The sequence below is a fragment of the Myotis daubentonii genome, chromosome 3 (assembly GCF_963259705.1).
Source record: "Myotis daubentonii chromosome 3, mMyoDau2.1, whole genome shotgun sequence".
NCBI classification, from domain to species: Eukaryota; Metazoa; Chordata; class Mammalia; order Chiroptera; family Vespertilionidae; genus Myotis; species Myotis daubentonii.
Window position 1 is genome coordinate 39,116,769 of NC_081842.1, and position 15,840 is coordinate 39,132,608.

At 37.6% G+C, this 15,840-nt stretch overlaps 1 protein-coding gene across 2 annotated transcripts in view; it reads right to left on the reverse strand.

Moving 5' to 3' along the window:
* Positions 1-279: 279 nt before the first annotated feature.
* The window catches only part of GNB4 (G protein subunit beta 4), a 37,251-nt gene continuing 21,690 nt past the window's right edge, over positions 280-15,840 (reverse strand). For both annotated transcript variants that reach the window (XM_059687093.1, XM_059687094.1), the window contains 8 exons: positions 11,055-11,093; positions 7,384-7,490; positions 6,240-6,303; positions 4,496-4,658; positions 2,994-3,060; positions 2,689-2,890; positions 1,715-1,931; positions 280-559 (listed from right to left, as the gene is read on the reverse strand). In XM_059687093.1, coding sequence (XP_059543076.1) covers positions 453-559; positions 1,715-1,931; positions 2,689-2,890; positions 2,994-3,060; positions 4,496-4,658; positions 6,240-6,303; positions 7,384-7,490; positions 11,055-11,093 — 966 coding nt within the window. In that variant the 3' untranslated portion in view covers positions 280-452. The remainder of the gene's footprint in view (positions 560-1,714; positions 1,932-2,688; positions 2,891-2,993; positions 3,061-4,495; positions 4,659-6,239; positions 6,304-7,383; positions 7,491-11,054; positions 11,094-15,840) is intronic.

Here is a 15,840-nt window from a genome sequence, read left to right on the forward strand (position 1 = left end):
GAGGTCAGAATTCAAGGAGACTCTTCAAACCTAAGGACAGACACATGGTGTTACCTCCATCTATTACTGTGCCTGTTGCCTCCATTACAGAAATAAAAAAATGTGACATTTCTGGTGTATACAAGTTTAACATGAAGTTCATAAATGAAAGCAATCAAACATGATAGGTTGCTATAATGTGTACATTTTGTTCTACACAAAGAAAACAGTGAAAGTAAAACTTCAAGGTTAAATGAGCTCAATGCACTGGTCCTTTTGATCTCAGCAAGCACCTTTGCCTTGTTTTTTTTATCCTTTTCTGTTTTGTAGTTTACTGAAAGCTTCCTTTTGTATGTAGTAATCTCAATAGAAAAATTTTCAACAGCAAATATTAGAATTTTTTTATCACAGCTATAGGCTGTAGCACTGATTTCTCCAGATACCAACAGCGAACAGCAAAATTGTATGCACTGTTAATTCCAGATTCTAAGAAAACTGTCCCAAGAGCCTGTTGCCACAGCCATGCCATCGTCAGTTACACCCAGACAGCTGACCCGGTTGTCATGACCAGCAAGAACACCTGAAAAACAAAGTCCAGTAAATAGCAACGGCAAGTTTTAAATTCAAGCATATGTTTAAAAATGTAGAAAACACACATTTTTGTTTTGTTATGGATGCTAATTGATTCAACCCAGGCAAAACACCTAATACTTCCAAAAAGTAATTGGCTTTGGGCAACAGAAAGCTCCAAAATGCAAACTGAACTTTTCTACAATGTCTTAAGAGGTTGTAGAAAATTATCCCTGGGAATGTTCATGTTGTACTTTTACTCCCTCAGAAACCTCAAGAACTGTTTAGGAATTTAAAAGGGTAAGGACAAAAACCCGAAAAGACAATAAGAGAATGAAAGCAGGCAATGGCTACAAAGCTGGATGGTGGGGACTATCTTAGTGGACCTGAAAATGCTCAGTTCATAGCAGATGGTCTGGTAAGCCAAGAAACAAAATTACACTGCAGAACCTCCCAAAGGGTCAGGTCCTAGTGAGCCCCGGCATCTCCAGAACCAGGTGGCGGCAAAGATGGGGTAAACTAAGATGCTAGAAAGGTTCAGGAATCAGGCTTCCAGGTGTCCTGCACTGCAGAGCCAGGTGACTCCAGCGTGCACCAAGACATGAGGCTATAGAGCAGTGGTTCTCAACCTTCTGGCCCTTTAAATACAGTTCCTCATGTTGTGACCCAACCATAAAATTATTTTCGTTGCTACTTCATAACTGTAATGTTGTTACTGTTATGAACCGTAATGTAAATATCTGATATGCAGGATGGTCTTAGGCGACCCCTGTGAAAGGGTCGTTCGACCGCCAAAGGGGTCGTGACCCACAGGTTGAGAACCACTGCTATAGAGACTTATTTGCTAGAGAGTAAAGAAGGGTCTCTTAACGAAGAAAACAGGCCCAGGTGAGATTGGTGAAACTGCTGAAAAGAAAGTTGACTGGCTAATTGTTTTACCACCCAGCTTTCCTCCTGAAATCAGCCCTAAACTGGCAGCCAGTTTATCCATTCCAGGGAGAAAAGTGGAAAATCCATCTCAGAGAACATGGCCACAATGACCATGAATAAGAAGAGCTGGGCTTCCATTCCCTAGATCCAGGTTATCCAGGAGCCTCCAACAACAGTCAGGAACCTTTCATGTTCCCTGACAAAACCCAAACATAATGTGGACGTAGGTACTAACCTGCACGATCTCCTTTTAGTGTGTCCCACACGTTACAATTGAAGTCGTCATAACCAGCTAACAGGAGACGCCCACTTTTTGAGAAGGCTACGGAGGTGATCCCACAGATAATATTATCATGAGAATACAATAATAACTCTTGGTCTGCACGAAGGTCAAAGAGACGGCAAGTGGCATCATCGGAGCCGGTGGCAAAGGCATAGCCATTTGGAAAAAACTAGAAAGAAAAGCAATAAACGAATTCCATGGACATGTACAAAAACCATGTGAGACAGTGTAATAAACAGGCTCTGGGGGAAAACAGACCTAGATTCAAATTCCAACCTGGCTTCTTACCGGTGAGTGCTGTTGGGCACTAAAGATTCTTCAACACTTTGGGCCTTACTTTCAGTTTTAGAATGTGGGTTAAAATTGAATGAAATAACATATGCCAAGTACACAGCCTATTGTTTAACACATAGCAAGTAATTCAGTAAATATTAGCTCTGGTCCTCCATATGTCTTATTAAAATATTTAAATATAAATGTTACTATTTACAGAATTTATATATGTGTACTCTTTTATTTTTTTAATCCTCACTTGAGGATGTGTTTTTACTGATTTTTAGAGAAAGGAAGGATAGGGAGCAAAACATCGATGTAAGAGCAGAACATTGGTCAGCTGCCTCCTGCACACTTCCTACCTGGGATCGAGCCCACAACCTGGGTATATGCCCTGACTAGGAATCAAACCCACAACCTCTTGGTACACAAGATGCACTCAACCAACTGAGCCATACTGGCCAGGGCTGGGTTTATTTTTCTTATTTAAATCAAACCCCTACTATTTGGGAATTCAATGTCATAAGAGCCCATTATTTATAAGAATTTATAAATTGTAAGAATCCTTGAAGGCAATGTGTTATGAAAACCATGCTACAGAGTTCGTACTTCAAATGCACAATAAATGTCCCTTAGAAATGCTATTCACTTACACTGACAGCATTAATATCTGACACATGTCCAGAGAAAGACTGTCTACACATTCCATCTCGAATATCCCATAACTTGGAAGAGGCATCACAAGCACCAGAAACAAAAGTCCGCATGTCAGGACTCAGAGAAAGACTCATCACATCTCCAGAATGCCCAGTGAATGTGGTGGTCTGCTGGGCAGTTTCAATGTCCCATAGGGCACTGCAATTAAAAATGAAAAAAATAATGACCATTATATCGTCTTATATTAGTTCCTACTATCACCCTCAACATCCAAATCAGTGTTCTTCTCAAATAAACTTACCAATTTGTATCTCCTGAACTTGTAACAATTTGGCTGTCGTCTAAAAAACGGCAACAGGACAAGTAGCCTATAGCATAGAGAGTAACATATTTTAGGTTATCATTGATCAAATAACCCCATAAGCCTATGAAATACTAATATACATACACAGAGAGAGAGGAACATCTATTTGTTGTTCCACTTACTTATGCATTCATTGGTTGCTCCCTACATGTGCCTTGACTGGTATCAAACCTGCAACCTTGGTGTATAAGGACAATACTCTAACCAACTGAGCTACCCAGCCTAGGACAAACACTTATATGTATTGTTAAGTATTTAATACCTGGGCAACAGTGTTTTTTAGTACATTCTACAGTTCAAATTTTAATTACTTCAAACTCTATGCTATCTGAAACTAAATTTTATCAACCAACTCTTTTAGGTATTTACTATGTCAATGACATCATGTTGGACACTCTCTAAAAGTTACAACCTGCGTAATATGAAGTCCCTCCCACCTACTATAATTAGCTGAGAGACATACTCCTCTCGAATGTCTATAATCTAAGGCAGATGGGATTAAGTACCTTGGAGAAAGATTAAAAGTATTGTGAGAAATTAGAACCACCACTCCAGTGAAGGCTTCATGAAAAAGGTAGCATTTGAATGTTCAGAATTCACCAGTATTTCAAAACATGAAAATGGCAGGGAAATGCCATTGTAGAGATTTTGTAAAAAACATGGTCAAATAGTATTGCAAGGAATTCAGAGAGGCAGAAACCCGATGAGTGGCCAAAAATCATAATAAACACTGCTAACCAAATGCGGTACCACTGAATTATGGTTTCGTGTGCACTCTGGAGAATAAAGCAATGTGCTATCACAGTGAAAAAACACTTTATAAATGTTATCTTATATAATAAAAACCTAATATGCTAAGTGTCCGGTTGGCTGTTCAACCAATCAAAGAGTAATATGCTAAAGATATGTTAAGGCCGCTCAACAGCTCGCTATGACATGCACTGACCACCAGGGGTCAGATGCTCCAACCAATAGGATAGCTTACTGCTGAGGTCCAGCCGATCGGGACTGAGGGAGGCAGGCTGGACATGCCCTGGAGCCCTCACGCAGTCCCTCTCCAGCTGGCCAACCTCCTGCATCCCTCCCTGTCCCATTCATGCATCGGTGGGGTCCCTTGGCCTGGCCTGGCCTGTGCCCTCTCGCAATCTGGGACCCCTCGGGGGATGTCGGAGAGCCAGTTTTGGCCCAATCCCGCAGGCCAGGCTGTGGGATCCCACTGGTGCACGAATTTGGGGCTCTAGTCTTAATATATACTTTCAATTACATAATCAAGTATATATGCCAAAACCCTGTGATGTTATATGGTTGCAGAGAATACAAAAAATATTTGCTTTATTTTTGTATTTTCATTATTGTGTAAATTTTTTGCAATAAATGTATCACCCTTACAAAAATAATACCTTTTTAAGAAAAACAGGACAATATTCAGTGGAGCTCACCTATGTGACCCGGTAACTCTCGGCTCACTCTCACATTTCCCTCTCTGGTCTTTAAGTTATATATAGAGCAGATGTTGTCCAGTCCTCCACAAGCCACATAATTACCAGAGGGGGCGTAAGCACAGGTCATCACCCAGGAGGACCTCAAAGGAATGGCATGCATCTGCAGAACAAATGAAATGCACAAAATCCATCACTAAGGAACGACAGTCATTCATCTTCCTACCTATTTACAAAGAAGCAAATATTATGAAAAATTAAATGCATCTAAAAATTAAGGTAAAATAAAGAATGCAATGGCTTGGGAAAGAGAACACTAAAAAATAAAATACTAATGCACACTAAAATACGTATTTCTGAATTATAAATAATTCAATTTAACTGCTCTTTTCAGAAATTATTCTTTTAAGAGAAGCAAGAACAAGGATATATCAATGCAATATAACAACTTAAAATATTAAATGTAAAATGTTAAAGGTAAAAAATGTAATAAAATTCTTTGTTTTTGCAGTCCTGTGCAAAAGAGGAATTTCCTCGAATATAAGTATCAGAGTCTATTAAATATGGTTCTTGCCGAAACCGGTTTGGCTCAGTGGATAGAGCGTCGGCCTGCGGACTGAGGGGTCCCGGGTTCGATTCCGGTCAGGGGCATGTTCCTGGGTTGCGGGCACATCCCCAGTGGGGAGTGTGCAGGAGGCAGCTGATCAATGTTTCTCTCTCATCGATGTTTCTAACTCTCTATCTCTCTCCCTTCCTCTCTGTAAAAAATCAATAAAATATATTTAAAAAAATATATATGGTTCTTCCATGAAGAGATGGTTCCTCTAATCATAGGCTCGAATTTAAACAACAGGAAGAGTTTCCACTACCTACTCATACCACTATCTGGTGCCTTCTTACCCAACACCCATCATTTGCAGGTCAGGCAGTAAAATGGGACTTCTAAGGCTAAGTGGTCCATACAGAGAATCAATACACTGTGTGTGATTACTGTGCTCTCACTTAACTTAAAATAATATTTTCAATACACATTTTTGTTTTGTTTTAGGAAAATATAATTGAAAGACTCATGCTTAATGCCAATTAAAGTAGAAGAACTGTTACAATGCAAATCTGTCTTGGCTACTTTTAAATTCTCAACAGGCTGAAGATACTGTTTACTTCACAAAACAATACTTTTTAAATTTTAATAAAAGAGTACACAGAGCCTAAAGGAATTTGACCTGTGAAAGTTCTCCTGAAGCTTTTCCACTACCACTCAGCACCTGTGTGTCAGGCATTCCTTCCAGTGGACACGTGAGGGGGACCTGCTGGCTTCCCCAGCAAGAGCTCTAAGCAAGTTGTCCGCTGTCTCTTCTGAGCAGCCCACACACACCTCAATGCCTAGAGTGGACCAACGAAAAGCCTCCTCACCCACAGCTGGAAATAAAAATCTCAGGGTCATGGTCACACTGGGGAATTGGAATTTGTTTAGCAAATTATTTCTATGTAAAACGGATGCACACTCTTCTCTAATATTCAAATATGAAAGTCTAGTAAAACACATTGAAAAATATTCCTGCAGTTGTCCCTGGGCATGAAAATGGGGCTAAATATTAAAATAAAGCCTAAGCTTCAAGAGAGGATCTAGATTAAAATAAACAGAATAAATTTATCTTAGAAGAAAATTACAGAATAAAGGAAAGAACTGATGAACATCAAATCAAATAATAGGTTACTTAAGAGAATGATTAAGAAATTCTACCTTATTTGTTGTATAGCTATCCCAAATAATTAATTTTCCATCCTGGGAAGCACTGACTAGTAGCCTAGAGGAACAAACAAAAATAATTTGACACTTAGAGGAAAAAAGTAGTTTAGATTAGTTATGCATGGAATTAATGTAGAACAGTTCAGAAAAAATATATATATATAATTTCTTGAATTAAAAACTTGATACCAGAAAACAGCCCTCCAACTTTAAAAGAAATGTATTCTGCATGCCAAAATTTTCATCATAACATAAAAATTTAGCAAAATTTAGACATTTTACTAAAAATGTCAGGTTATGATTCAACTTTTTCTTAGTGACAGCATTCTGGTTTCTTATTCAAGATTCTGGTAAGTATTAGCTGACTGGCTTGTGTTTAGTGATATAAATTTAATGACAATGGAGTAGATGTAAGCCTAAAAACCGTGTTTCATTCAATCAAAAAGTATCAATTGAGATGTGAAGGTAGTGTTATGGGTACACACAGAAAATACTTCCTACCTTTGAGGCCTCCACTACCTGGTAGATAAGATATTTACACATACAAGAAATCAAGTAAGTGAAAAGTGTCAGAGGAGTAGCAGAAAATAAATGCCAAACCAAAGCAAAAGATGGAAAAATAACTGCTATCTGAATTAACCAAGCAGTCTCACAAAAGAGAATGCATCTTGAAAAATGCAGTTTGTAGAGCTAACAATACATATGTACTTCCATCCTTTGTGAATTTAGGTAATAATTACAGCAATATCCAGGAACTTGTACATAGCTATATTCAACAATATTTGTTTATTAACTGAAATTGCAAGGTTAATATACAATAGAACTGCTTTTGGCATAGTAAACAACAGTATTAACACCCCATGCAAAGAAAAGAAACCCTAAACAGTTTACCTAGATAATTTAATAATGGATATTTTTGAGAGATAAATTTATTTCCATACTAAAGGTTTCTAAACTTTTAAAGTGTCACTGATTATTTTTAATGAAAGCAAAGTCTCATATTGGATGCATTTTCTGCAAACATTTCATAAATACAGTTTGTTTACTAACTATAAAATTATTTATTTTAAAGGAAATGCAAATGGAGATTCTTAATGAATATAATTCTGCAGGTAGTTTGGAGATAGCAGGTACAAACCTTGAGTCATAGCCCCAATGCATGGCATAGATTTTAGCGAGGTGCCCCCTCAGCGTACGTCTTGTTCGCATTTGTATCCGACCCACGGAATCCATATTTGATGTGATCTTTAGAAAGCAACATAAATGTTATTCTTTACCTTAGACATAGCTCAGAAAACAAAGTAAGAACAATTAATAGGCAAGAAATCAGGCGTAAGAAGGGATAAAAAATAGCAGCGGAGTAGGAGGATGCTGAACAGACATGCTCCCAGGAACAAGCTGAATTACAACTGAAATACGGAAAGACTTTCTGAATAATCAATGGAAAACTCACAAGAGAGAACCCAGATACCCAAGGACCGAAGGTGGAGACCACACAGAGACTGGTAGGAGGGGTGGAGGCACGAAAGGGCTGGCCAGGCACCCACAGACAGGCAACTGAAGCCCCAGAGAGAGAGCTCAGCTGTGCGGGGGTGGGGCGAGGGGTGCCACTGAGAACTCTGGGATCTAATCCTGAAGCTGGGCTCCCCAGCAGAGAGCACCAAACTGAGGAGGGTACCCACATAACATCTAGCTGTGAAAAACAGTGGGGTGCTATCTGCCAGGGAGTGGCAGCTGAAAGTTCGGGCACCCCCTTAAAGGGCCAACACACTAAATTCCCTCTGAAGGCACGCACCTTGTGCTACAGCAGAGGGAGGGTGAAGCAGACTGGAGCTGTGAGAGCAGGACTGGGGACTCGGGGAATAGAGCTAAGAAGGCAGACACCCCAAGATTCCTGGGCTGAGTCATTCCCTCATACAGCGGAGGACATCTTTCCCACTTAGACATCTGCCTTGCCTTGGGGGAAGACAGTCGACACACCCAATTGGAAAACATCTTGCCCTGAGGCAACTTAAGAGATTAAAAGTAACAACCTCCAGGCAGAAGAAACTGCCCCACCCTGTTGAAAAAACTTTCACCACACCTAAGAATGATTGCCTGGAGGCAACTCAAGTCAGAATCCTATTAGTCTGCAGGCCAGCGGTTCTCCCCTTTGGGGGTCGAATGACCCTTTCACAGGGGTTGCCTAAGACCATCGGAAAACACATATATAATTACATATTGTTTTTGTGATTAATCACTATGCTTTAATTATGTTCAATTTGTAACAATGAAAATACATCCTGCATATCAGATATTTACATTACGATTCATAACAGTAGCAAAATTACAGTTATGAAGTAACAATGAAAATAATTTTATGGTTGGGGTCACCACAACATAAGGAACTGTATTAAAGGGTCATGGCATTAGGAAGGTTGAGAACCACTTCTGTAGGCAGTGGCGGTCTCTGGAGGCTTTGAGTCTTTGCCTGATCCAATTAGTCAGAAACAGCCTTTACACTGTCCTGCACTAGAGATTGAGAGGTGTAGAGGATCTACCTAAACATAGTCACAAACCCAAACAGACAACCAAAATGAGGGAACAAAGAAAAAACCCCCAAATGAAAGAACTGGCGAATTCTCCAGAAGAAGAGATAAATGAAGCAGAGATAAGAAATTTATCTGAAACAGAGTTCAGAGTAATGATGTTAAGAATGCTCAACAGTATGAAAAAAGATATAATCAACTATGAAAAAAGAACAGTCTGAGATAAAGAATGACATAACAAATAAAGAACTCATTGGAAGGAATACACAACAGATTAGGGGAAGCTGAGGATCAAATCAGTGAATTTGAAGATAGAGTTGAAAATATCACTCAATTAGAGAACCAAAAAGAAAAAAAACAATTAAAAAACAGGAGGACAGCTTAAGGGAGCTGTGGGACAATGTGAAATGTAACAATATTAGAATAGCTGCCAGAAGAGGCAGAAAAGGAGAAAGGAATAGAGAAGGTGTTTGAAGAAATAATGGTAGAAAACTTCCCTAACCTGGTAAAGGAAAAAGTCATACAAGTTCAGGAGGCACAGAGAACCCCAAACAAGAAGAATCCAAACAGACCCATGCCCAGACACATCATAATTAAAATGCCAAAAATTAAAGACAAAGAGAGATTCTTAAAGGCAGCAAGAGAAAAGTAAACTGTTACCTACAAAGGAGTTCTCATAAGGCTGACACCTGATTTCTCATCAGAAACTCTACAGGCCAGAAGGGAATGGCATGAAGTACTCAAGGTAATGGAAAGCAAGGATCTGAGACCAAGATTACTATATCCAGCAAGGCTATCATTCAAAATGGATGGTCAATAAAGAGCTTCTCAGACAAAAAAAAAATGGTTAAAGGAGTTCATCACCACCAAAGCCAGAATTACAAGAAATGCTAAACGGATTGTTGTAAGGGATTGCTGAGAAGAAGAAACAGAGAGAGAAACCTAGCCGTACAGAATTAAAATGGCTATAAATAAGTACCTCTCAATAATAACCCTAAATGTAAATGGATTAAATGCTCCAATCAAAAGGTGAAGGGTAGCTGAATGGATACAAAAACATGCCCCAACTATATGCTGACTACTAGAGACCCAACTCAAAACAAAAGACACACACAGGATGAAAATGAAGGGATGGAAAAAATTTTTCCATGCAAATGGAAAAGGAAAAAAAAAGCTGGAGTAGCAATACTCACATCCCACAAAATTGACTTTAAAGCATCATGTAAGCAAAATAACCCAGTCAGAGAAAGTTAAATATCATATGATCTCACTCATTTGTGGAATATAATGAACAACGTAAACTGATAAACAAAAATAGAGCCAGAGGGGAAAAAATATACTAGAATATAATAGAAGTAACCCTGTTATTTGCAGATTTTTAATATTTCCTACAACTTTTGTGATATCATACTATGTTAGTAGAGTTTTGGTAATTTTATTATACTTAAAATCCTTTTATTCTTGAAATATTAATGTTTATTGCATGTAATGTTATTATATGTAAGATAATTTTTCTTGAATTAGTGTTTATTGTTTGTAACTTCATATTTAAAATCGTTTTTCTTGAAATATTAAGGGTTATTGCATGTAACATTATATTTAAAATCGTTTTTCTTGAAATAAAAAACTAAAAAAAAAGAAATCAGGCATAAAACCAATTTAGAGCGACTGAAGGTAATTCAATATAAATAATTCCACAGAGTAATTATAGGATCAATATGTAGTTCAAGAAAAAGTATAACTGATTTAAAATTATGCTACATGCATCCCTTCTAGTAAGAATATCTTCTGTAGGCTATTAACTGAAAAGAAGAGACATACCTCCCAACTTTAGGGGGAAAAAAACAGCCCAAATAAAAATCTAATGGTAGATGATCAAAGAGTAAAACATTTATAATTTTAACTGCCTGTAAGAAAGCCAGTTTTATGTTTGTAAAGTACATAAAACATTTCTTAATGAAAATTATTAATGTTAATTAACCTAATAAGAAAGCTTAATCAGAGTATATCTAAAAGAATCAAGAAGCTCCCTAAAAACAAACCAAAGAATCTACATATTTTATAGTATTTATTTTCCACGGCCTTCTATTTTAACAAGTGTGCTTTTAAAAGCACTTGTGCAGCATCTGACAAATTACGAAGTGTTTTTAGAAATCTCATTTTTTCAATTAAATACTAACAGAAAAGAATCTGAATGTCATTTGCCTTGGTGCAACGCTGTTTCATGTGAATCACTAAACAGGCTGGGGGCTTGGAGCTGGGGCGGGGGCGATGACTTTACCTGAACAAGTGTTGTATCATTGCATGCTTTCCTGGCATCCTGAAGAAAAGAAAGAGGATGATAAAACATTTAGACATGGAAATCACTAGGTATAACTCAATATTTTCATTGCAAATGTAGATTTGCAAATGTGTTTTCACTGCACCACATAATCTTTATTCAAAACAACTTTTATTGAGATAAAATTCACATAACCCAAAGTTAACCATTTAAGTCATCTTGAAGGTGTATAATTGAGTGATTAGTATATTCACCATGACCACTACCTAATTCCAGAACATTGCCATCACTGCAAACAAAGAAACCCTCTTTCCTCATCCCTTGGTAATCACTAATTTACTTTTCTACCTCTACGGATTTGCCTATTCTGGACATTTTATAAAAATGGAATCATACAATAAATGACCCTTTGTGTCTGGCTTCTTTCACTTAGTATAATGTTTTTAAGGTTCCATAGGGTGGCACATATCAGTACTTCATTTCTTTTTATGCCCAAGTAATAGTCCATTATATGGATATATCACATTTGTTCATCTATTAATTAATTGATGGACATTTAAGTTATTTCCATTTTCTGGCTTTTATGCATAATAATGCATTGAACATTCATGTACAAGTTTTTGTTAACTTGAGAAAATGTCAAATTGTTCATCATAGCAGCTGCACCATTTTATAGTCCCAACATGAATGTATTAAGGCTCCAATGTCCTCACATCCTCACCAGCACAGTTGCTGTCTTCTTTTTTTAATTTTCATTGTTACAGCCATCTTAGTGGAGGTGAAGTTGTATCTAGTGGTTTTGATTTCACCAATGATTAGTGATATTGAGCATCTTTTCATGTGGAGAATCTTTACATGTGCTAGTGGTTTTGATTTCACCAATGATTAGTGATATTGAGCATCTTTTCATGTGGAGAATCTTTACATGTGCATACCTGCCATTTGTGTATCTTCTTTGGAGAACTGTTTATTCAAATCCTCTGTCCATTTTCAATACAGGTAGGGCTTATTGTTGAGTTGTAGGAGTTCTCGTACCCTGAGTACTAGCCCTGATCAGGTGTATGATTTACACACTTGCTCACATTCTGTAGGCTGACTTTCCATTTTCTTGATAGTGTCCTCTGACATACAAGTTTTTAACTTTTCATGAAGTCTATTTTTCCTTTAGTTGCTTGTGCTTTTAGTGGCATATTAAACTGTTACCTAATCTAAGGCCACCAAGATTAACAACTATGTTTAACTTCTAAAAATTTTACACTTTCAGCTGTTATATTTGGGTACCACTTGAGTTCATTTTTATACACAGTATGATGTAGGAGTCCAAATTCATTCTTTTGTGTGTGGATATCCTGTTGTACCCGCATTTTAAAAGGAATTATTCTTTCCCTATTGAATGATCTTGTTACCCTTGTTGAAAAATCATATATCTGTGGCAAACTGACTTAACTTATGGACTCCCTAATGTATTTCATTGTGCAAATATATATTGGGTTTATAACGAAGAAATTTTTATTTGTATTCCCTGAGTAAAAATGAACTAGGTTGATTTAATAAGGCCACAGTATCCACAGTTACATTTGTTACTAAGCTGCAGCAAAAGCAAGAGATCTGAGTTGCCCTTCTGTTTGTTCTGGCATCTAGAAGTCGAGGTGATAGGAATGATATTTATAGTATAACCCGGTCATTTCAGAAATGTTTTTAAAACTACATAGCACTTCTATGGAAATGCTTTCCAATACACTGGATACAGATGCTATTAGAAATAAAATATTTTAGATCCAATATGAGAAAAAGACATGACATTTCAGGAAAAACAACGTTTATATAATAGCCACAGTTTATACTAAGTTGCACATCTATATATTTATATTAATAGCATTAATTAATAGCATGTAAGCTGGTGTTTATGCTTAAGCATTTTAGGGTAGACTTTCAGAGATCTTAAACTTTTACACAAACTGAGGGAATTATCAAAAGGAAGATAATGAAACAGAAATCAATATGACAAAATAAGGAAAGCAAAGAACATATATAATAAGCAAAAAATATTTTAAACCAAGTTTAATAATAAATTTAGAGGATTCATATAACATGGGAAAATCAGAAGTGCAATTAATTCTTCCTACTGGACTTGAAACAATTTTCCCCCTCAAGTATTAGGGTAATATCCTTTTCAACTTTGTTTTTCCCTACTATGCTTAGCGTGCTCGTGTACAGAGGAAGCACACAATATTTATTGAATAAATGTGCCAGATGGACGTGTTCCACAGCGAAGGGGAAAAAGGCCTGCCTCTACTTGCAGCAAAGACTAGATGGACTGCATAATCTTTCTGGCTGCCCTTTCAACCTATTTATAAACACTTAGAATATCTCTATGTCAGGGTGTTATAAGTAGTTATACAAACATACGATTTGGTTCTCTCATTCTTAGTCAAATTGCGGGTTAAGAAACCTCATCTGGCAAGGAATGATTTAGCCCACTTTCCTGCAATGAAAAGAATTTCCAGAAATGACAGTGATGGCCTGAACTATGTTCCAAAAATGGTGGACTTGAAGACTAAATTCTAAAAAAAGGGCTCTCTGATTTTAAGCTTTATGAAATGAACTATATCATTTAGGTCATCTTCTTAATTCAGTCATTCAATTAAAAAATCAGTTGCCACCCTGGCAGGTTTACTCAGTGGTTAGAGTGTTGGTCTACAGACCAAAAGGTCATGGGTTCATTCCCAGTCAAGGGCACAAACCTGGGTTGCAGGTTCGATCCCCAGCCCTGGTCAGGGCTTGTGTAGGAAGCAACCAATTAATGTGTCTCTCTCACACTGTTTCTCTCTCTCTCTCTCTCCTTCCCTCCCTCCAGCCCTTCCACTCTTAAAAGCAGTGAGGATTAAATAAAATAAAATAAATCTGTTGCCCCGGCCAGTGTTTCCCAGTGGTTAGAGTGTTGGCCCAAGCACCCAACGGTCACGAGTTCGATTCCCAGTCAAGGGAATGTAACTGAGTTGTAGGTTTGATCCCCAGTCCTGGTTGGGATGCGTGCAGGGGGCAACCAATCAATGTATCTCTCTCACATCTATGTTTTTCTCTCTCTCACTGAGGTTCAGTTTCCTCAACTACAAAATGAAGTAACACCATCTACCTCACAGGGTTGCTATGAGAATTAAATGACATGGGCAAGTGGCCATGTGCTTGGCCAGTCATTCCAGACAAGAATGGCATAAGAAAATTACAAGTCAATATCCCTGGATGAACAGAGATGCAAAAAAATCTCAACAAAATATTAACAAATGGAATTCAACAATACATTAAAAGGATCATACAGCATGATCAAGTGGGACTTATTCCAGGGATGCGAGTATGGTTCAATATCTACAAATCAATCAATGTGATACACCACATTAACAAAATGAAAAATAAAAATCATATGATCATCTCAATAGACGCAGAAAAAGAATTTGACAAAACCCAACATCCATATATAATAAAAAATCTCTCAGCAAAGTGGGCATAGAGGGAACATAGCTCAAAATAATAAAGGCTATATATGACAAGCCCACAGTTAACATCATACTCACTGGTGAAAAGCTGAAAGCTTCTCCTCTAAGATCAGAAACTAGACCAGGATGTCCACTCTCTCATCACTTTTATTCAAATAGCACTGGAAGTCCTTGCAAAAGCAATTAGGCAAGAAAAAGAAATGAAAAGCCTGGCCAGCATGGCTCATTGGTTGAGTGTCAACCTATGAACCAGGAGGTCACGATTTGATTCCCCATCAGGGCACATGCCTGGGTTGCAGGCTTGATCCCTGGTTGGGGCCTGCAAGCCACCAATTATTCTCTTTCATAATTGATGTTTCTATCTCTCTTTCCCTCTCCCTTCCTCTCTGAAATCAATGGGGGGTAGGGGGAGGAGGAAGTAAAAATATCACTACTGTATTTGTAGATGACACAGTATGATATATAGAAAATCCTAAAAACTCACACAAAAAAAACCTGTTAGAACTAATAAATGGATTCAACAAAGTTGCAGAATACAAAATCAATATACAGAAATCTGTTGTGTATCTGTATACTAATAAAGAACTATCAAAAAGAGAAATTGCCAGCACCGGTTTGGCTCAGTGGATAGAGCGTCGGCCTGCGGACTGAGGGGTTCCAGGTTCGATTCCGGTCAAGGGCATGTACCTTGGTTGCGGGCACATCCCCAGTAGGGGGCGTGCAGGAGGCAGCTGATCGATGTTTCTCTCTCATAGATGTTTCTAACTCTCTATCCCTGTCCCTTCCTCTCTGTAAAAAATCAATAAAATATATTTAAAAAAAAAAAAAGAGAAATTAAGAAAACAATCCCATTTACAATTGCATCAAAAAATTAAAAGACTAGGAATCAATTTAAATAAGGAGGTAAAAGATAAAACACTAAAAACTATAAAACATTGATAAGTGAAGATGCAAATAAATGAAAAGATATTTTATGCTCATGGACTGGAATACTTAGTATTATTTAAATGTCCATACTACCCAAAGCAATCTACAGATTCAATGTAATCACTATCAAAGCCCATGGCATTTTTCAAGGAAATAGAACAAATCCTAAAATTTGTATGGAACCACAAAAAACACCCAGATAACCAAAGAAATCTTTAGAAACAAAAACAAAGCGGAAGACATCAGCTGCTCCCTCATTTTAAACTATATTCTAGAGCTACAGTGATCAAAACAGTATGGTATTGGCATAAAAACAAGCACACATATCAATGGAACAGAAGACAGCCCACAAATAAACCCAATGC